Source organism: Vicugna pacos, chromosome 6, assembly GCF_048564905.1.
Source record: "Vicugna pacos chromosome 6, VicPac4, whole genome shotgun sequence".
Classification (NCBI taxonomy): Eukaryota; Metazoa; Chordata; class Mammalia; order Artiodactyla; family Camelidae; genus Vicugna; species Vicugna pacos.
Window position 1 is genome coordinate 32,918,182 of NC_132992.1, and position 21,777 is coordinate 32,939,958.

At 45.2% G+C, this 21,777-nt stretch overlaps 1 protein-coding gene across 2 annotated transcripts; it reads right to left on the reverse strand.

The window, feature by feature from the left end:
• Window positions 1-1,059: 1,059 nt before the first annotated feature.
• C6H14orf93 (chromosome 6 C14orf93 homolog) lies at window positions 1,060-20,242 on the reverse strand. 2 transcript variants are annotated; one of them, XM_072962821.1, is made up of 7 exons: window positions 20,178-20,242; window positions 9,239-10,255; window positions 6,815-7,135; window positions 3,202-3,263; window positions 2,871-2,974; window positions 2,080-2,192; window positions 1,060-1,798 (listed from the first exon to the last, which is right to left on the reverse strand). In XM_072962821.1, the coding sequence occupies exons 2-7, from the start codon at window positions 9,839-9,841 to the stop codon at window positions 1,379-1,381; spliced, it is 1,623 nt and encodes a 540-aa protein (XP_072818922.1). In that variant the 5' UTR covers window positions 9,842-10,255; window positions 20,178-20,242; the 3' UTR covers window positions 1,060-1,378. The 2 variants fall into 2 exon arrangements, with proteins under 2 accessions (XP_072818922.1, XP_072818923.1); XM_072962822.1 differs by lacking the exon at window positions 20,178-20,242 and adding an exon at window positions 11,509-11,580.
• Between the last annotated feature and the right edge of the window lie 1,535 nt (window positions 20,243-21,777).

The window sequence follows — 21,777 nt, forward strand, 5'->3', positions numbered from 1 at the left end:
GTCTTGAACTAAGTAAAGTCTATACCCTTTAAGATATTTAACAGGGTCTCTCTACCCCTCCAGCCTTTTCTCTTAGCTTCCCCCTCTTCCCAAATGGTTCTGCAACAGAATTGCACCTTGCCTGTGCTCTTTTGCCTCTGGACTTTTGTACTTGCTCTGGACTTTTGTCCCTAGGTTTGGAACATTCTCTTTGCTTTCCTTTCCCTCCTGGTTAACTCCTTCCCATCTTTCAGGTATCAGTTTAAACACTTTTGAGAAGCTTTTCCAGACCACCAGAGCTGGTTAGCTACCCCCGTGCTATACAGCCACTGCACCCTACACTCCCCCATCATCACCTTTCTCACAATTCATTTCATTGCCTACTTACATGCCTGGCTTCCCGACTAGACACTGAAACCTCTGATCAGCATCTCACCTGATCAGCAGTGTGTCCACAGCACCTAGCACGGTACCTGACACCTAGTAAGCAATCAAAATCTGTGGTATGACTGACTGAATGAACAGAGAGCCATGCTTACTTCTCAGTCCATCCTAGTGCACACATTTTGTGTGCAAGCGTGTGTGTGCATTCTGAATGCATGCTTGTGTACGCGTGTGTGCAGACACACACACAGACACACACACAGACACACACACACACACACCCCATCCTCAAAATTCACCTTGGCTGACAGGACTAAGAAATAGCTACAAAGCCATGTATACGGCTTGGTCACATGATGGAAGAGCAACTGCTGGTGAGACGTGGAACTCTTTAAGTCTTAATTTCCTCATGTGTAAGATGGGGATAATAAAAGCTTCTGTATAGAATTCAATAAACAACAGCTATTCTATCTAGATCCCAGTTCCCAAATAGGGATGGAGACTGTGCTCTGCTTAGATGAATCAAGCCCATGACTGAAACTGTCCACCAGGTGGCAGTATTACCCCGGCCTGGTCCTGTGCAGCTTCCACTGCAGAGCGAGACCAGCAGCGTCAGGGGGAAGCAGGTAAAACCAGGGCTGCTTCCCCAGAGCTTTGAGCTAAACCCGGTGAAAAAACAACTCAGAGACCAGGGAGTGTGTCAAGAAGGCCTCCTGTTTCTTTGACCCATCCTCCTCCTCTCATCCTGGGCTCCTCTGAGGCACTGTTTATGCTTAGGAATAAGCATTTTCTGGCTTGCCCTTCCTGATGGGGAGAGTTTCCCCCCTTCTAGATCAGTCTGTTTATCCCACCAGAGCTGTCAACTTCCACTTCCAGTGGAGACTGTGTTAAGAAGAGAGGCAGATTTGCTCTCACAGGCTGCAGAAGACATCTTGTTATTCTGGGGAGCCCCGTGGCCACCCATTTCGGGGACATGGAGAGTGGCGGATGGCAGACTTATTCTTGGTTACACCTGTCACTCATCCTTTTCCACCTTGATTTCAATGAATGAGTTCAAGTCAGGACAGCAGGTTTTGTGGGGTGCGTCAAAAGATGGGGAGATGGGTCCATTCTCATCCCCTCCCTCATCCTCCTCTTCTTGGAAATTAGGATTGTACAGTTCTGGTGGAAGGAGCTGGGCCTCAGCGGAAGGTAAGCGGTCTGAGGGAGGCCCATACACACGGTTGGCTTTAGTGCCATGCTTAGAGTTGGCATCCAGGTGGTAGCAGAGCTGTGTGAGGCGCTGGGCCCGGAAACGGGGAGGCCGGGCCACCCAGACCCCTGGCTCGTTAAGACTGTCCTCTTCATCTGACATCAGCTCCTCTGTCACATCCTTCCACAGACGTTGGTCCTCGGGGCCGAAATGCCTCATGATGCTGGATCGGTTGGCGAAAAGCTATGGGAGGAGCCCAGGACAGAGATTAGGAAGAGCAACAACCTATGCATTAGGTTTGGGGAGAGGGTTTGGGTGGGAGGAAGGCTGGGTAAAATCTGTGCCTGAGAGAACCAAGTTCTTGAGAGAACCCAAGTGAGATCTTAGAACTGGCTTCCCCCCCGCACACACACCTCCATTCCTAGATCTACCCTGTTCTCAGATGCCACGTCCTCTGGCCCTTCCCACTGTGGTTTATCCGGGTTTAGAGTTTAGCGTCTTGAAAGAACAGCCTAGAGACCTACCCGGTATCTGCGACTTCGAAGTTTCTTCTCCTCTTTTTCCTTCAGGCCTTTAAAGGGGTTCAGGGAGTTGCGGTACTCACGCCTCTTAGTCAGGAAGTAGGCTACACAGGCTCCTGGTGGGGAGGGAGAAGGGAGGCAGCAAAAAGCAGGGTCCTCAGCCCTTATTTTTACTCTCACACTCCTGGATGGGAGGGGTGAGAACCACCATTTAGACGAAGGGCTTTCTGGCCATACCCATCAGCCTTTGTCCATTCCTCTCCGGCTGAGCTCCCTCTGCCCCCTCCATCCCAACACGAACTCTTCCAGCTAGAAAAAGCCCACTCCAGTGCTCCCGTCTCTCCCTTCCCTCACCCGCCATCAAACCTACCCCTATTCTACTCAGCTGATAGCAGGTAACAAGTACTTTTTCAGTAGAAATGTTCTTCAGGCTACAGACAAATAACAGAAGAGCTAGGAAAGTAGAAAACCCAGGATATAGTATCTGAGGACCAAAAGGCAGGCCTGGATTCGGACATCCTTTTCATAACCCCCTAGATTCAGGCCCTGAATAAGCATCATGCATGATGGCATTCTAGCCCTTTCCTTCTCCCATTTTTATTTCCCACTGAGTAGGGGAATAAATGGCAATTAGGGACAATCCTGTGAATATTGTAGGAGAGAAGAATATCCAAAACCAATTTCACCAAGTCCACTATTTTCAAAACCACCTAACTCAGCTCCATTATGCCTCTTCTCCTCTGGCCAGGGGCAGGGGATGGAGAAAGGTTGGGAGTTAACTCAGTTTTTCTCACCTTTCAGCTCCTTATCAGTGTAATTGTGGGGGCTGGTTACCAGCTCCTGCCTAAGCTTTTCCAGAAGGAACTTCACTACTGAAATATTCCAAGAGGACTTGATGCTGTCACAAGAGAAGACAGTGAATAAGGCAGTCGGCTTTTTAAAAGCTAGACGGACAGATTCCCAGCACGAACCAACTTTGTGGCAAATTCCTCCATGGCCTGAGATGGGCTACATGGGGCAGTGGTGAGACCGAAGCCTTAGCCTCGCTGTCATGCTGGAGCGGAGCCCTTTACTCCCCTCTCCTTACAAAGTAGTTACGATTCTTTTCCCTCGAGAGGATCATACCTTTCAGACCCATTGAATCTCTTGTCATTGGTGATGTGGTTATGCACATTGTGGACCAATTTCTAGGGGAAACAAACAAACAAACACAGAATCAAGCCAGGAGCAAATATGATGAAACCCTCCTCTGGTCCCTAGGCACCGTCCAAATGGGGTTCTCTGCCTGAGTCGTGCTCATAGTCTAGGTATCATTTCTGTTGATGCCTTTTCTTAACCAAAGAGCCTATCCAAGTTAGTATTTATAACTAATAAATACCCTCCACCTCTTTTTTTTTAATTTTTTCATTTAATTTGTGTGGAGCCTTCAGGATTACTCCTGGTCTTACTTCTGCTCCCAGAGAATATGATCACTAGAGCAGAGGGTTTCAAACATTTCCACAAACATACTCCTAATAGCAAGGAGAGAGCACATATATACTAGGGCTATTGAAAGTGGACACTACTTGAAGCCCTCTACTCTTACACATTTAAAACATTTCTTCCAAGTGTATCTGTATGTCTTCTAAGATCTGCTAGTACAATCAGTGACCCAGGAAGATGCCCCAGGTATAGCCCTTTGCACATTACCAGGGGCCCCCACATTATGGTCCAGAAAAACGCAAACCTGAAATAACAGAAATGTGAAATGGAAGGGACTTTGGAGACTCTGTCACCCAACCTCCCTTTCACATCACGAAGCCGGCTGTCTTTCAGCTTTGCTGGTATACCTCTCATGATGGGTTCTCGCTCATTTTTGACTCAGCTCATTCTACTGTTGAACATCTCTAATTGTTAAAAAGTTCTGCCTTAGATTCTTCGAAATCTGATCCCAGTTTTGCCATAGTGACACCTGAAATATTTGAAGACAGCCTTCACGTACTCCCCAAGCCTTCTCTTATCTGCGCTAAATACCCCTAGCCCTTCAGCCATGCCTCCTGACATAGTTTCTAGACGGACTCCTCATGAGACTGTGAGGCTCTCGGGTTTGCCAAGTGTTCCTCTTACAACGTGGCACCAGGAACCAAATCTAACTCATACGCTGAGGTCTGGCCAAAGGGAGCATTACTTCCCTGAGTGGAACGCTACACTTCTAGGAATGAAACCCAAGAGGCTGTTACCTTTCTTAGCCACTCCCATCCCTACTCACAGCACCACAGGGTTCATTCATAGTGAGCTTGTAGTCAGCTCAAGTCCATTTTTCACATGGATTACTATCTCCACCATTCTGCAACTTTTTTTCTTTTTTTCTCTCTCTCTTTTTTTTAACTTTAATGTGGGATTTTACATTTTATGTTTCTTCCTATTAAGTTTAGTTTTGTTGTTTCTGATTACATCTTTACCCCAAGGTCCTTCAGTCAGTGGAAATGACCCAATCCCAAATTGGTGGACTCATATCCTGATCTCAGGACTTCAGCTTCATATTCAGAAATGCCTATCCCTATGGCTGACTGACCATATCAACTTAGGAAATCACTGTTAATTCTTTATGGCTAGGGTCTCCACTCCATAAAAAAGACTTGTACTAGCTTCATATTTGATATAATTATTTCACCTCTTAGAAGTCCAAACTTAAGGAATCACAAGGGGATGGGTGACTGCTTCAGAAAGAATTTGAAAGAGTTGGGGAAAAAAAGAAAGAAAGAAAGAAAGAAAAAAGAAAAAGCAGGGGAGTTGCATAGCTTCCAATTCAAGTGGCTTGGAAGAGATCAGCTGATGAAAATCAAACCAGGCTTGAAGTGGAAAGGAAAAATAGACAATAATAAGTGTTAAGAGTATAAAGGCTGCTGGCTCACCTACTTCCCGAGTGAGCTAAAAATACATAATTTCCCCAGTGGGTGGCTGGGATCTGCAGCAGTCCAAGGAATTAAGATTCTGATTTGGTCCTTTTGGATCCTTAGCTGCAACCCACAGCAGCTTCAGCAGACTGGAGAGATGCCTCTCTGACTCCTTCCCAGAGCAAAAGTTTGGAACAATGAAAACCTGCAACCATCCCTCTCCCGCTAAACCCACAGACTAACACAAGAACCTTTTCTATATTTCTCTGTGATGGGCAGCAAGATTCCCTGACTGGTCCTCTAGACCCCTGGCCAGTACTGTAACAGAGAGCATGATAATTGAGCATGCTGTCCTTCCAGAAGGTCCCTGGTTCCACCGAGCTCTTCAAACGGCAGGAAGAAGCCAGGCCCCATCACTAGACCTCTTGCTGGAGGCAGTAGGCAAGAGAGGAATGGAAGTGATCAAACAGAAATGATCTGCCCTGATTTTATGCAAATTATAGTTGTTACACATTTATTCACGGTTTAAAAACTATGAGGTTTTGGGAAATCCCTTGAAATGTATTTCCAAGAATAAGCTTCCATTTCTATCACTGGCAATAAGAGTGCCCTCTTGGGCTAGAAATCCATGACAGAGAAACTAAATCTATTCTCTGTTCTTTTTTTTTTTTTTTTTAAGTGGAGGTACTGGGGATTGAACCCAGGACCTCGTGCATGCTGAGCGTGTGCTCCACCACTTGAGCTATGCCCTTCCCCATATTCTCCGTTCTTCATAAGTGACATGTCCCTGAACATTACCAAAATTTGAAATGAAAGTTAGAAACCAGTTGATACTGATTATGAATGGGGTCTTACTTCCCAAGGGGGAAAAAAAAAAGAACCCCTGAATGTAAAAACAAATCAAGCGAAAGGGAGAGTAAAAATAGGACCTCTTAGAAAAATGAAGATAGAAGTAATATAAATAAAGAAAGTATAAATGATAATCAGCCATTTTCAATCTTTACTAAGACTGTAACAAGAAGAAATGAGCTATATTCTATGATGAGACTTTGTTGAATATTGGTGGTGACCTCCACTCTTAACCAGAACTCTCAAGTTACCTCAGCCATTATCCAGAGAATGGAAACCCTTTACAGTCAACATGAACATTATATGGCTAAAGAGCATCCCCATGGTTATGGAGAGATGTTTTAGGGGACAGAGCTAATCCCAAGGTCTGTGGTCACCCTAGAACAGGGTTTCTCAATCTCAGTACTATTGACATTTTAGGCTGGATAACGGTAGGGGGTGGCATCCTGTACACTGTAGGATGTTTAGTGATGTTCCCAGGGCTCTAAGCCACTCCAAGACTTCAGGTAGAACTAGTTCAGGCCAGTATCTTCCCTGCCAACAGCTCTTAGAATCTCTAGAATTTCCAAACCTTTATACCTGAGCTGAGTGTCTAGTGGCCCTCTGCATCTTTGGGATGTGGGACCACCTCAGGACACCTTGGCCTTTCTGCCCAAGGGACCCCTTGCTGCTTACCCTGAACACTGATAATTGGCAGGCAGTTTCCAGTGCTACCTGCCGCAGTCAGTCTGCTCAATCCCTTAAAGATCCTCCCATCAGGATTATGAGATCACTGGGAGATGTGATATAATTCCCTTATCTTCAAATGGAAGATATCGATCTATATCCACTGAGAGCAGGGGACTGCCTGTCCCCGGGGCTACAGATCAGCCTGTCTCCTTCTTGCCCTTCTTGCTCCAGCAGGATTCAGGGTACCATTCATCCAATATGGGAGTTATAAAATCAACCCACACGCCACTCTTCACTTCTCTCTCCAGACTGAAGAGAAATGTATAGAAATTGAGCTCACTCACAGAGAGGACCAGATCCCGCTTGCGCCTGGAGTTCTTCTGCCCACTCCCTCTGGTCCTGCACGGGGAAGCAGTAAACCCGAGAGACTGTCTCAGCTCCCCAGCGCCCCCGGGGCCTGGCTCTTCCAAGGCACCTTCCAGTGCAGCAGCAGCACTGAGCACGTCCTCTGGGCAGGGTGGTGGCAATTTGGTTCCATTTTCCGGCCCTGTCTCTGAGGTTGCCCGCTGGATAGCCAGTTGTGTGGCTGGCGAAAGCTGCTTGGCATAAGCAGGGACCAGCACCCGCTGTACTGCACCCTCAGAGGCCACGTAATCATCCACCAGCTAGGAACATAAAAAAGAATAGCCTGTTAGCCAGCCAGCCAGGCTCAGGGGAACATGGTCAACCATCATTCTTTGGCTAAGTATAGTGAGCAGGGAGTGGGAAGCTGGGGGAAATCCAGCACAGTCTTTAGTGGTCAATGGCTTGTTTCTGTGGGGCTCTGTCTGATGGCAGCGTGGGGCAAAGATTTTTTTATGGGTACCCAGCCTCTTATATCCGGTCATTACCATAGGGCTGACTACAAGGACAGGGCATGTTTCTGATGCTCCATTTATGAGCAGTCATTTACAATCTGCTCTTGAGTATCAGAAATGTAGCTAGGTAAGGGTTTTATCTGAAAGAGATCAGGGCAGGAAGTGATGACAAGAAAGGAAAACCAACCAAGAGAAGGAACAAGAAAATCAAATGATGACAGCAATAAAGAGGAGAAACAGGACAAAAATGGGAGCCAAGGAGGCAGATATAAAGCCAGAAATCTCTAGAGGTTGCCACTGCCTGCGCCTAGCCCTTTTTCCCTTTGCAGGGCCAGTGTGTGCCCTCACCTTGACCCTGCCCTGGCCACATCTGACTGTCACTGCCCTGACATCTGCTTGCTGGCCTATGCCCTCACTCAAGGACATACAGGACAGGGAAAGGAAGGAGGGAGGAAGGGAGAGAGGGAGGAAGAAAGGAGGGGAGATTTCTGCAGCCAAGAAAACAAAACAGTGAAAGTGGGGGAAAAAACACAGAAAGAAGCGGGGGAGGAGGCTGAGATTTATAGACCTGCGAGCTGCTTTCTGTGCTGTGAAATCTAATTCCATCCTGTCGGCTTGGAAGTGTTCCCTGCCTGAAAGAACCACAACTCAGGGCATTGCCTGGCCTGGTACCTCCCTGCCTCCTCCCACCTTCCCAGCTCCTCCTCCTGCAGCCCCAAACCACAGGGAGTCCCAGCAGGGCACAGACTGGGGCGAGCCTCAGGGGCCATCACCCACAGAGGTGGCTAGGCCTTCCAGCAGCAGTGATCAAGGGCCGGGTGACCCTGCAGCGGGACATTCATTCCTCAGATCCAGCAAATGGGTGGGAGTGGCATCCCTCCCGTCCACCCCGTGTGTTCCGCTGCTCTACTCTTTGCTAGGTGTCTGGGACTTGCCGTGGGGTGGGGGGGGGGAGCGGGCAGAGGGAGGACGCGGGGGAGGGGAGCTGACAGGCCTCCCACTGTCTCTCAAGCGGCAGCACATCTGTTCGTCTCCCATCTCTGTGATCTCCAGGGTTGCTCCATCTCCTTTTCATACTTCCATGTGTGACATTCGGCAGCTTTTACTCTGCTCAGCCAGGATTCTCCTGCTCATATGGCCCTGAGCAGTAAAGAAGCTGAAATAGCCAAGTGCACTTCTAGGTCTTTCTTTGCTCACAAAATAGGCCCGTTTCCTTCCCTCTTTCTCCCTGCATGTCGTTATCCTCTTACTGTTAACTCTCCACTGTCCATTTCTTTTCCTCGTTTGTTTCCTCTCCTCCACCTCTCCCACCTTACCTCATAGTCTCACTTGCATCAAATTCTCTTTCCATTTAGGTTCACCTTTCTTCTCTGCTCTTTTTCCCCACTTTTTCTCCTTCCTCAGCCCTTCGTTCCACCTACCTCCTTCCCTCCCTACACCTGTCGGCTATTATCTTTATCCTCTTCCTCTCAATCCCCCACCCTACCCCGCCTCTGCCTCACTCTCCTCCACATCTCCATCTCTCTCGTAATCCTGAATTCCTCTTGGCAAACAGAGGGCCCGCGATAAAATATGAATGAGCCGTCTGTGCACGGCAGGCATCCTCGCCAGGAGAGGCAGAGCCCGTGGAGCAGCCGAGGCAGCTGTGGAGAAGGTACCACGCAGAGATACAGAGAGGGAGGGCAGGGCAGCCCCGCCACCACTCACGCCAGCAACGACCTTCTGCGGAAGAGGCGAGGGTGCCGAAGAAAACAGGAGTGCTGACGCTCCCTGAAGGCAGAGGAAACGTGGTACCGCTCTGTTTTATCACGGATTCAACCGAAAGAAAGGTGTGAGGATGGAAAGAAGAGAGCGGAGAGAGGCCAGGAAAAGCACTAGGGGGCAGCCCCACTGTGTCCTGCGCGTACTCACGGGGTTGAGCATCGCGGGCCCCTCGCCGGCGGCCAGGGCGCATCCCGGGAGCCGCACGTCTCTCTGAGCGGCAGGGAAGCCCAAGGGCCCGGGCCCTCCGGCCGAGGCCGCTCCCAGCTGCCGCAGCTCCTCGATCACCACCTGCACGCCGCTGCCCACGCTGTCACACTCCTCCTCCACGGCCGCCACGGCCCTGCAGGCCTCCCCGGGGCTCTCCTTGAGAGTCCCGGGCTCCTCGGGCGAGGAACCGTGGGCCCGGCTCTCCGCATCTTCGTCTGGCGCGGACACTTTCCCTTGCCTCAGTTCACCCACTTCCTCCTGGAGACGTTTTAACAGCTCGTTGTTGGCCCGGGCGAGCCCCAGCGCAGCCTCAGCCAGACCCACTGCCTTATCCACCCGCTGGTAGATGATATGCAGGAGCTGCTCCGAGCTCTGGACGGCCAGGCCGTGTCCGGTCACCGTGATCGGGGTGCTGGCAGGAGGAGGGTTCCCGCCCTGAGAGCCTGTGGTGCCCCCACTAGTCTCGCCCTTACAGGCACAGCAGCAGCACCTGGCCTCGCTGCCACTGGGAGGGGAGAAGAGGATGGTGGCGCTGAAGGACATGGTGGCGGAGGCGCGAACCACCTCGCTCAAGCTCCTGGGCTGCTCCCAAAGTGTCCCCAGTCGTCTGGACTGCAGGAAGTGCTGGCCTCTTGAGATTCACCTTCCGTCCTCATGGAGGGTGGTCAGAGGAGCCTGGGCACCCGGCGGTGGGTTCTGTGACGGAGCACGCAGTCCATGGCGGCCTCCCCTGGGCCTGCAGAGGAGAGGGGCCTTCTCCGCGCAGATTCTGTGCTCCCCTCGCTCAGCACCCGTGCGGTCGCGCTCACCCCTTCCCCAAAGGGTGGGGCCTACAAAGGTCTTCCCGGGGAACACAGTTTCAGAGGGTGGAAGGCATTCTTCCTGCCCCCAAACATGGAATCCCCTACCACTCCAAGCTCAGGAACAGAGAGGGGACACAAAAGGGCCCATGGGCATCTGGAAAGATGAGAAGATTAAGGAAGAAAATGTAGATCTGTGGTCTCCTCTTTATCCTGGCTGTAATAACACTATTGCATTTTACTGCTTTGACATCATTCCTTAAGGAGTTCAGAACACTTCACTAGGTTAATCTCATTCCACACAACAGCTCTAGGAAACTCATATTAACCCAGGTGCAGAGAAGAGACATGCCGAGAAGTTATATATCTTTTTCAAGGTCAGAGGAAGACAGCAGAATCCAGTTATTGCTACTTTCAATCTAGTGTTTATTTTTTTTGAACTGATACCACGTTTTGTTGCTATAAAGAATCATGATTCTACCCTCTCTATAATTTTCACACAGATGCATTCAGAGGAAAACTCTTATTAAACAAGGAAAAGCTCAATCAATGCAGCCCCCCACCACATTGCCAACCTCGCTCTATGATATCAGTAATGCTTGGCGGGGGGGGGGGGGATGTGCAGGGAAATATAAGGAAAAGCTGGATGGGAGAGTGGAGCTGTGGTGACCAGGGCTGCAGAGCTCCCTACTCTCGTAGTGGTACACCTGGGCCTCCAGCCTTTGCAAAGGAAATTAGCTGTTCTGAATTCTCCAGCTGGTAGCCCAGAGAAATCACCTCTGGGCCCCCTCATCTCCACTTCTCATGCTGCTTAAGGGAGAGGCAGAGCTGAGCAGGAGTATTTAAGTAGCTCCATGCTGCCACTCTGCCACACCACCAGCCCCCCCAAAGGAGACACCAGAATATCCATGATAAACTAAACTGCCTCTCGTTTGAGTCACTGTAGTTAAGTTACTGAACTACTCCAGAAGAAAAAGAAAAAAAAAAAAGTGTGGGAGAGTTGGTTTGTACCACTGCAAACACTCCAAGGAACTTTGTATTGTCATTTTCTAAATGATACTTGATGATAGAAAAAAGAATCTTTCTGCCTGAACCTCCCTAAGTGACAAAATCTTAAGTATGTTTACAATTTCCTCAAGAGATACATTTCTATCTTACCTTGTAAATTATATCATAACATCACAATTAAAAAGGAGAGGAGGAGGTTAGGAAATTTTTCTATATATAGAGAGAGATTTTTTTTTCCAATCAGCAATCTCATTTCAGAAATAGGCAATATCAATGCCTCTGAGGTACTAAAATGTAAATCTGACAATGCATTTTAATTACATTTGGTTATTAAAGAATAGTCTTTAATTTGCTCTTTCTACCCTTTATATTGAGAAATGCTTTCCTATACTAGATATTCACTTCTTGTAAGAACTTGACTGAAATCCTTTTACTGCTTCTGTGTCATTAGCGTCACTGGAAGGCACAGCTAAACCTAAAAAACTAAAGGTTAAAGCCAAATTAAAACTAAAGGTTAAAGGAAAGCACAAAGCGAGTCCCAGGTCAGTTTACAGATGAATCATTTATATGTCCTTTTCTTTCCTAAAAAAGGGCCTACATGCTCCTGTGGAGTTTTTAATCTTTTTTTTTTTTTAACCAACAGCATGCAAAGAGTTTAATCTAAAACATGACTGTTGTGAGAAAAAGAAAGTTATGTAGATGATAATATACAAAGGCTTGCCAGTTGAGTTCAGGATTTGTCAAATAAGAAATTAAGACCTGTAAGTTATATAATATTGTACATTGACTACACTTTAGTTTAAAAAAGATATTTAAGTAAATAAATGATGTATGAAATAAGCTACAAGGATATATATTGTACAATACAGGGGATGTAGCCAATATTTTATAATAACTATAAATGGAGTATAACCTTTAAAAATTGTGAATCACTATATTGCACTTGTAACATATAATACTGTACATCAAATATACCTCAATAAAAAATATGTTTTTAAAGAAATTAAGATGCATTAGTTTGGACCCTGGGTGGGTACACCTTCTGGGATCTAACTGATGACCGCTACACTCTTGCCCCCAATAGTTACTCTTTCTTGAAGGAGGCCTTTGCCTCTGCCAGTGTTGTGCCTGCCTCGAGCCCTCCCCTCCCCCTTAAATGGTCTTTCCTAGGTCATCTTTCTAAAACAGCCCTGAAGTAAAAAGAATAAATGGAGTTATCCTGCTGCATCACTTAAGAGCTGTTCAAACTTGGGGAAATAACTCCCTTTGCTGAGCCCCATTGTTCTCATCTCTGCCTGCTTTGAGTGTTTTTGTGAAGATGATACACAACATATGTAAGGCACCTACAGAGGGCCGGCACACAGTCAGTGTCCACACGTAGCAGCTGGATGACACTATGATTATTCCTGAAACCTTTTCTGTTCCCATCCTGGACACCCTCCTGATTTCCTAATCTCGGGAAAAAAAAAAAGAAAAAAAAAAGCAATGGCTTGAAACAGAATTTGGAGAATTTTCCCCCTAAATGTAATATCAAGTTTCTAAGAAACAATTCAAGTCTATCAAGATGATTTATAGGTACAAAACCTTCTATGATGCAAGTTAGAAGGTAATTGAGAAAACAGAGTATTTGTATTTGTAAGTTACTTACTATCATGACCTGGCTTTAGACTAAGGATAATATTCAATTCTGCTCATTTTTAATGCTAAATATATTTTCACATTTGTGTTCACATAAAGTATCATGATACTACACACTCTCTAATTTTGTTCCTCAATTTCTTTCTGCTTTTTGACTTTGTGTATTATCTAACTATATCTATTTTATTTAATTTATTTTTATTTTGGGGCGATTAGGTTTGTTTGTTTGTTTGTTTGTTTTTATTTTTATTTTTTAATGGAGGCACTGGGGCCTGAACCCAGGACCTCGTGCATGCTAAGCACACAATCTGTCACTGAGCAATGCCCTTCCCCCTAACTATGTCCATTTTAGAATGTCACATTCAGGGCAACAAATAAGTGTTTCCTTGAACTAATTTGTCTGTAAAAATCCGGTAGAGTGCAGTGTAGCACAATGGGCACTCATAACTCTTTTTGGTTTCTATGGACATTATTGCTGACTTAGTTCCTCTGGCTCCTGCTATAGTCTCCCACAGAAGCACTAAGACCCTGAAAAAGGGGTAGGGCATAGCTCAAGTGGTAGAGTACATGCTTGGCATGCACGAGGTCCTGGGTTCAATGTCCAGTACCTCCTCCAATAAATAAATAAGTAAACCTAATTACCTCCACCCCAAAAAATAAATAAAATAAATAAATAATTTATTATTTTTTTAAAGACACTGAAATAAAAGGACAAGGAAACTGGGGTCAGCAGGTATTAAAGGAACATGGCACATGATAATATTTACTAACCAGATACAAATTTAAATGCTAGAGAAGTGATTAAAAACAAAACACTCATTTCATTAGCTACGTATGTCCCCATTAGAGAAGATGAGCACATTAAAAAAAAAAGTGTTTCTAAAACTTCTCTATCTGCAAGGCTATGCTAAAGGATGAGTCACTGAAATGGATTGCCACCTCTAAGTACCTGAGTGAAAGGAAGACAGAGTCCCTGCACACAAGGAGCTTACAGTGCGTGTGAGAATGGAATGTCTAAAGAACAAAGCAAAACATACACAAGTGCCGAAAAATATGGTACAGACTAAAAAAATCTTGAGGAGTCAGTTCAAAATGATGGAAAGGTAAAGAGAAGGAAATCATGGGAGAGGGGGTCTCATCGAAGAAAAACCTCCAGTTAAGCCTTGAGCAAGGTATAGAATGAACTGCTTGGGTGTTAAGAAGTCATGACAAATGAGCGAAGAAGCAAACATTATAGGCGTTAACAGGGTCCATGTGAGAGGTCAGAGCAAAAGGGCTGCTATAAAAGGCACGGAAGGCTGACAGAGGACTTTGAAAACCACGTTAAGGAAACTCTTAGAGCAGGGGTCACCAAACCTTTCTCTGTAAAGGACTGGATGGTAAATAATTTAGGCTTTGCAGGCCATGTGGTTTCCGACATAGCTACTCAACTCTAAAGCAGCCACGGACAATACGTAGACAAATGAGTGTGGCTGTGTTCCAATAAAACTTTATTTATGGACACAGAAATGTCACAAAATATTACATTTAATAGTTACACTAAAAAATATAAAAGCCATTCTTAGCTCATGGGCCATATAAAAACAGGTGCCAGGCCAGACTTAGCCTATGGGCTATAGTTTGCGGACCCCTGTCTTAGATACCTAAAGTGGGAACAGTTAAAGATTAGGAGACTTTCATCCTGGAGAGAGTTGATGAGAATGAGTGTTGTGGATATGAAGGTTCAACATCCTGGAGGAAGGACTGATAATAATTCTTACTAAATATGGGGGCTAGAGATATTGTTTAAATACAACCTGAAGAGTACAAACCTGAGGGTAAGAAGATGGTACCACTGACAGAATGATAGAAATGAGGAGGCCAAGTGGAGGCACCAGCGTGTTTGAGAGTTTGAGACGATGTGTATTTATGTAACATGTTAAGCTTCAAACTGATGGCAGCATCTTTAAATGGAATGTTCTGAAAGCAACTGACAAGGACTGAAAAACAAAAACAAGAGGAAGGTCAGCGCTGGAACGCAGATTTGGAAACTTTAGCAGGAGGTTATAGTTGAACCTCTGAGAGTGAGTGAGCTCTCCAAGAAGGAAGTACAAAGTCCTTGACAAAGGCCAAGGACAGCACTTCAAGCCAATTCATAGAAGAGGCTTCATTAAAAGAGAATGGTCAGTGAGGTGGGAGAAAAACAGTGTTACGAAAGCCAAAAAGAAGGTCCAGAAAGTGGATCTAATCAACTGTGACAAGTACAGCAGAATGGTTAAAAAAGATGAAAATTAAGGAAATATATTTTATTCGTCTGTGATGTCACTGGCAATGACCAGACAGGTTTTGTGGGGGGGGGGGGGGTTGGTACTGAAAGAAATACCATGCAGTAAATGAAAGAGGAATTGATGGAGAGAAAATGGAAGCAATACACGAAATCAAGTTTTCTAGAATTTAATTATGAAAGGGAGGAAATAGGAAGTTGGAAAGGGTTCTAGAGCTTTGGTATATTTTAAAAGCAGAAAGAAAAAAGGCCAGTGAAAAAGTAAAGGATGAACATATTAGAGGAGGATTTAAGTTTTCTTCCAGCAAGAATCCTCCCACTGTGAGAAGGAAGGAAAGCGAGCTCTTCCCTAAGACTGCAGAGAAGAAAAAGATGAATGCAGGGGCAAAGATTCATTGACCTGGACAGAGGAAGACAAAGATGTACGCTCTTGAGACACTCTTTTTACTTTAGAGACAGATTTTCCTCAGTACGAATAATTCAAATTGATAACAGACCTTTATTATAGATGGCGCTGCATTATTTGTTGTTATAATAGGTTCAATTCTTCTTTTCTACCACTCCAGACCTAGCATAATTAATTATTCTTGCTTTTTTCCATCATTCATTAAGGTTCTAGAGCCTGTTTAAACCTGCCAACATTATTAACATAACTAAACTTTATTCTGGTATATTTTTTACCCCTCAAAATGTATATAACTGTTTAATTTAATATCCATGAGGCAATCCATGGAATGTTGGCAAGGGAATGGTTAACTGTAGTTAATTATCCAGGCAGTGCCTAGACCATTATTATTAAACATTCATACTGCCAACTTTTGCAATTTCAGATTGCTGATTGATTTTAAAACCAAGAGTTCGCATTTTTTGTTCAGGAAAGAAAAAATAAGAATAAACTAAGACTGACCACCATAGAATAACATATATGCCTCCTGCAAAATGCTATCAACCTTTAGAATTGAGTGTTTAGGAAAAAGATCTTCAGTCTTATGATGAGATGCCAACAAAAAAATGACAGCAGCTGTCAAACTTAAGTTTGCGTAAAATCTATGCGTTTGGGGTTCATTCAGTATTGGTCTAACTTTAATATGTGTGAAAGGAGCCTAGAAGGTGTACTTTTCAATAATTTTGATATTTTCATCATAAATATTTAGATAAAGAAGACAGAAAACTCATCTTCTTTAGGCAGACAGTTCAGGGTAAGACTGTCCATAATCTTAACTATCCCTTTCCTCCTAAGTCACATGTATTTTTGTTAGAACTAAATATATCATACTCTTGGCAGCTCCCTTGCTTGCTTCCAACCCATTCTGAGTTTGAATTTTCTGCATGACTGAGTTCACCTCCAAACTATGAAAAATAAAAGTTTCCTCACTATTTAATAGATGTGTAGGATACAGTATCACTCAGATGATATATGTTTTTATAATAGGCCCTTGACTCATTCAGGGTCATGCGAGCAATGGACTTTCTTAAATGTGATTACTGAAAGCAGAGCAATTCATACCATACTCTTCATTTTAAGAAGTAAAAAAGGAAAATGGCCACTTAAAGCTCGTGCTGTGCTGGTCAGCCCTGTCTCCACGTGAAGGTGCAAAATGGCTCACCTGCTAGAAGGTCCTCTCAAAACCTATTTCTATCAGAAATGAGCTCCTTATCACACATGAGCAGCAAGCAAATACTATAAAGCAGTATGAACTATTTAACATTTTCAAAGACTGACCCATCTAAGGATCTACAAAGAAAATCTAAGACCTTAGGGATCTCAGGGTTTTTAGGGGTTAAAAAAAAAAAAGAGATGCAGACCCAGACAGCAGAACAAGGTCCTAAGAAAAGGATTCCATGTAATCCGAAAATTCCAAGTGTATTTGTATAGAAGTACGCGAATTTTCAAATCAGTGCAGCATCTTGTTTTTTATTTAAAGGTTTAAGGTTTTCATATACATGTACCTGACGTAAAGGACTCTTCCTGCGTTTCTGGAGAAACTGAAAAATGAAAAACTAGCTCCTAAAGCTGTACCATGTGCGCAGCGAGCCTTCGGTAAATGTTAGCTGATTAAACATCAGTCAGAGATGACAAGGTGGGCACCAGGGAGAGAACCATTTCCGAGGAGACAGTGTGTTTCAGCTACAGGCAGGGCGACCGCAGCGACGCCAGGGGGGACAGGACGACCCGCCGCTGAGCCTCCCGGTAGCCGGTGCCCTGGGGGGGTCCCGGGGAAGGGGTCTCCGCAGAGTGCCGCAAACAGACGACCGGCCTAAGGCGCGCCGGGGATCTCGCTGGGTCACCGTGGGAAGACTACGTGGCCAAGAAAACTCTGAGGACTTGGGCTGAGGATGGTGGGGGGGAGTCGCCGCGGCGGACCCGCTTTGGCTGCCATACGGTGTCCCACAGCGTGTGCCGGCGCGCCACTCCAGCTGACTCCCCACCGCCGAGGCGGGCGCGCAAGCAACTTGAGAGGAACGGCGGCGCCCGCCCGTGTACCCCGCCAGCGCGCGCACGCGGGGAGGCCCCGCCCCACCAGTCCCCTGCCTTCCAGTGATTGGCGGTTGGGCGATGGGGCGGAGTAGGGCCAGGGACGTCATTGGCCACAATCCACAATCACTCAACAAGCCAGGGAAGGGAGGGGCCTCTTCAGGGAGGGACACGACTGCCAGGCTTTTTCAAGGCCGCCAGTCGCCATCTTTAGCTAGCTTTCTTTTCTGTTTTGTTTACTTGCTTTAGTTCTTTGTTGCTCACAAAGCTGCATGTACTGGGTTATAGGTATAGTGGCCCCAAATCGATCTCATACATTTGGTGGCTTTTAGTTTCTGCTGGCCTTAGTTACAAATCTTTCAGATACCACTAGCAAGGTAACAGTTGCCCTTAGTTCAAAGAAGTTTTCATCTCTAGGGGTCCCGCGGATTCCCAAGCAAAATCAACCGAGTTTAGCTTTGCTTTGCTTTAGTAGGAGGGCTAAGGCAACGATGTATTTGGGGGAGGAATTCTCTTACAAAGAAAGAAACTCAAAGCAAGGACGTTGGCTATGAACCTAAATTCCTAGTAAAAATCAAACAGCCTAGGAAGACAGGGGCTTGGGCTGTGTACTGCTCTATGAAGAGCTCTTTTCCAAGAAGGTAAAAAGTGCATGTGATGACCTGCAGTGATGCAGAAAAGAATGAGAAAGAGCGGAACTCCATTAAAAATTCCCAGCACTGTCACCATCACAAAGGTCACGAGACTCTAACTAGATTTCAAAGACACACAGGTCTAAACTTGTGGGATGATCCACATATGAGACAGTATTTATTAAGCACTGTTCTGATTTGTATTGTTAGGGAATAAAACTGCACTGAGTACAGGCAAGAAATCCAGAGAGCCCACACAGGGCTACCCTTCATTATAGTGAACGTCGAGACCTGTACAAATAATTTTATCGCTGTTGTTAGGTGTCCTAAATACTACTTGAAACTGAGTAGGACGCTAGCTGGGAAATGGAAGTGTATTATTCGTCATACGGAGGTTTTGTTGTTATGAAAACTTAACTCTACAGTAGACCCTTTTTAAAATCCTAGTTGCTGCTTCACTTGTGACATTCCAGTTTCTCCCTCATCACTCCACATACTTCCTATGTTTTCACTCCAATCTGTGAATACAGATTTTGAATATAAATATTTTCTGAATGACTCCTAATAGGAGACAGTGGTTCTGTAACAAAATGAAATGAGAATACAGCTCCTGTAACAGGAGGCACAGCTCTGAGCTCATAAACTTCTCTCTGTGATTCTTAGCATGGGGAGAAGGTTTTTCATTCCAAAAATGCAACATGATAACCAAATCGCATTTCTTATCCCTCTTACATCTTTTTTGCCTTTGCCTCCTCTTCTTGCACCCCCATCACCACCACCATGAACAGTTTTTGAGAACTGGACCTTACTGGATTATTTTCCCGGTACTTTGCCAGCTGTGGAGCTTTTCAAAAAAATCCCAACCTATAAACGACCATTTTGTCAAAAAGCCAAGAGAGAACTTCCCTTCTGAACACACCAACCAAACCACACATAAAGGCCAAAATACACACAGCTGTACATTTAAGAACATAAGACAATAAAAAGCAAAACCACTTAGGCAAAACAGTCACTAAAGAAGGCTTTAAACCACAGACTCAATAAATTGCCTACCCTCATTTGCCAAATGAACTGTATATTCCCTGGCAATTATTTAATTATTCACTAATCTGGTACTTTAGAAGAGCAGAAAAATACAGTAAATGTACATAGAATCAAAGTGCCTAAGTATTTTTTTGCATAGGATTTCTTCTAAGTTTTAATCTGCACATGAAATCCTGTCTGGGCCACATTTTGGAATGCAACAGAAAAAAAAAAAAAACCCACATCCTAGGGGCTATTTTGCACACATAAAAACCAAACGCAATCGCTTTTGAAAACAAAGTCTGATATGGCACATATACACATACTGTACATATACACAAAGCACAAAACCCCAAGATAAATCTTTAAGAAATCATATGCTTCAAGAAACGCGCGCGCACACGCATACACACACACACACACATAATGTCCTCACCAAAAATGTAAGACACACTGTAAGAAGGGCTTTGACCACCCCCACCTCCCCGGGGAAATGAGTGTCACAATGATAATATCAAAACATTTTTAACCTATTGGCCTTGGACAATTGCCACATTCAAGCCACTTGGTTTTGGCTCTGGGGTAGGGTGTGTAAAACGCACGCAAACAGCTTTATGAGAGAGTCTCAAATCTCCAGCCTCTTTCGACTTTGCCTGTGGCAGAAATTTACATTATCCCTTCAGCCCGCTTAAAAAAAAAAGAAATCTGTACTTCCCAAGAGGCTAAATTTTTTTAAAATCCCTCGACCATAAAAATTTACCAGTTCTTAAAATGTGATAGCAAAAAGAAAAAAAATCTCTAGAAATTTGGCTGGAAACAGTTGTACACGGCCATCCTGCTTCTCAACTTCTTGGTATATTTAAAACCTTGACCAGGAAAAAGAAAGAGGAAGAGAGACAGAAAAAGAAATGGGGGAAAGCGCACATTCCCCTTAGCAACAGTTTCCTCACCCCAGCACTGCTACAGATCTCTATTTTTTTTTAAAAAAATTTGAAAACACACACAAGATTAAGGAGGAAAAAAAATGGAAAAAGGATACCCGAAGGTCGTATGGCTCTTTGTATTCGTGTGTGTGCAAAAAGGAGGACGCGCGGAACCCGAGCCGACAAGCCCCGCCCCTCTCCGGACGCCCGCCCGGATTGGCCGCCCGCGGCCGCGGGGCGCCCCGCCCGCGAGCACACGCGCGCTGCCCGAGGCTCGGGCCCCTGGGGGGCCCCTAAGGGCCGCCCGACCCCCGACCCCGGCCCTGGCCAGCTCCGACCTCGGTGGCCCCGCTGGCACCTATGCCCTTCTCCACCTCTCTCCCCTTCCTTTCACTTTCTCATCCGCCTCTCCCCATTTCCCATGTTTTTTTCTCAGTGAAACCAGGCCCTAGTTACCAGCACAAATGACAGTCCAGTGAGGAACACCTTCTGACAATTTGCTAAACTTGGTTAACTAGTCAGGAAAGCTGTAGACTGGGATTAAGCATCAAGGACTTACATCCCACGCACTGTGCTCCTGATCTCCAGGTAGAATATTTCCGGGTCACGTCTATTACTTGACACTCCCACCTTTAAATGAGCATCATACAAGTATGTGATATCCTTCAGGTGGAAGATAAAGAAGTGTTACACTTTTGGGGTGGTTTTTTGCCCAACCTTCCTCCCTGATTTTTCCTCTATTTGGCTAACGCTACATTCTCAAGAACAAAAAATGGTCCGCCTTTGCCTCCTGCATGAAGACCTGGTTGCTTATACCTGGATTTTAAACTACTCGAATCTGGTCCCTGGCCCCTGTTTCTACTTAGTTCCCACTGCCCTCACCTCTTCACCCCCATATTATTCCTTTGTTCAGGTGGTCTCAGCTACCTGGAGTAACGCTGTCTCCTCTTCTCTGACTAGTCAGTTTTTATCCATTCTTCAGCTGTTTCAGTCAAACATATCACTTCCTACTCTCTTCTCCCATCAGAGTGAACTTCATGCTTACTCAGTTTAGCAGTGCTTAACTCTACCTTGATTGGTCCACATATTTCAGTAATTCGCTACTAGTAAACTGTTTGAGATCAAACATATCTTAAACTTCTTTTTTCCATTCAGGAACTATTTTTTTGATTCTTACTGCTGCAGGTGGCTTTACAGACATTTAGTAAGCACTGAAAAATATCATTTGTAATTAAATGAGTGAATTTTTTTCTAGCAAAGACACGGATTTTGAAACTCAGATCCCACAGGAAGAATTTGCCTTCTATAGTAACTAACAGTTCATGAGCACTCACTGTGCAGGGGCTATTGGGAACACTTTACATGTATTTACGTATTTCATCTCCACGGTAGAGGATAGGTACTGTCATTATCCTCACTTTGCAGATGGGACTAACGCACAGAGAGTTATAGTCATTTGACTAAGCTTGTAACAGCTAGTAAGAGGTAGACCCGGAACTTGAACCCAGAAAATCTATCTCTATAACCCAACTTCTTAACCGCTATGTCCCACTGGCTCAATGGCACAGCTTTAAAACATATTGTTATCTGATTTCGTCCTCACAGCGTTCTGTAAGATAAATGGCCTGAACACTTCTAAAATACTAATGTAATGAAGCCACACACAAAGGTGAGAAAGAGACTTAATCACTAAATACAAAATATGATCCTTGATTG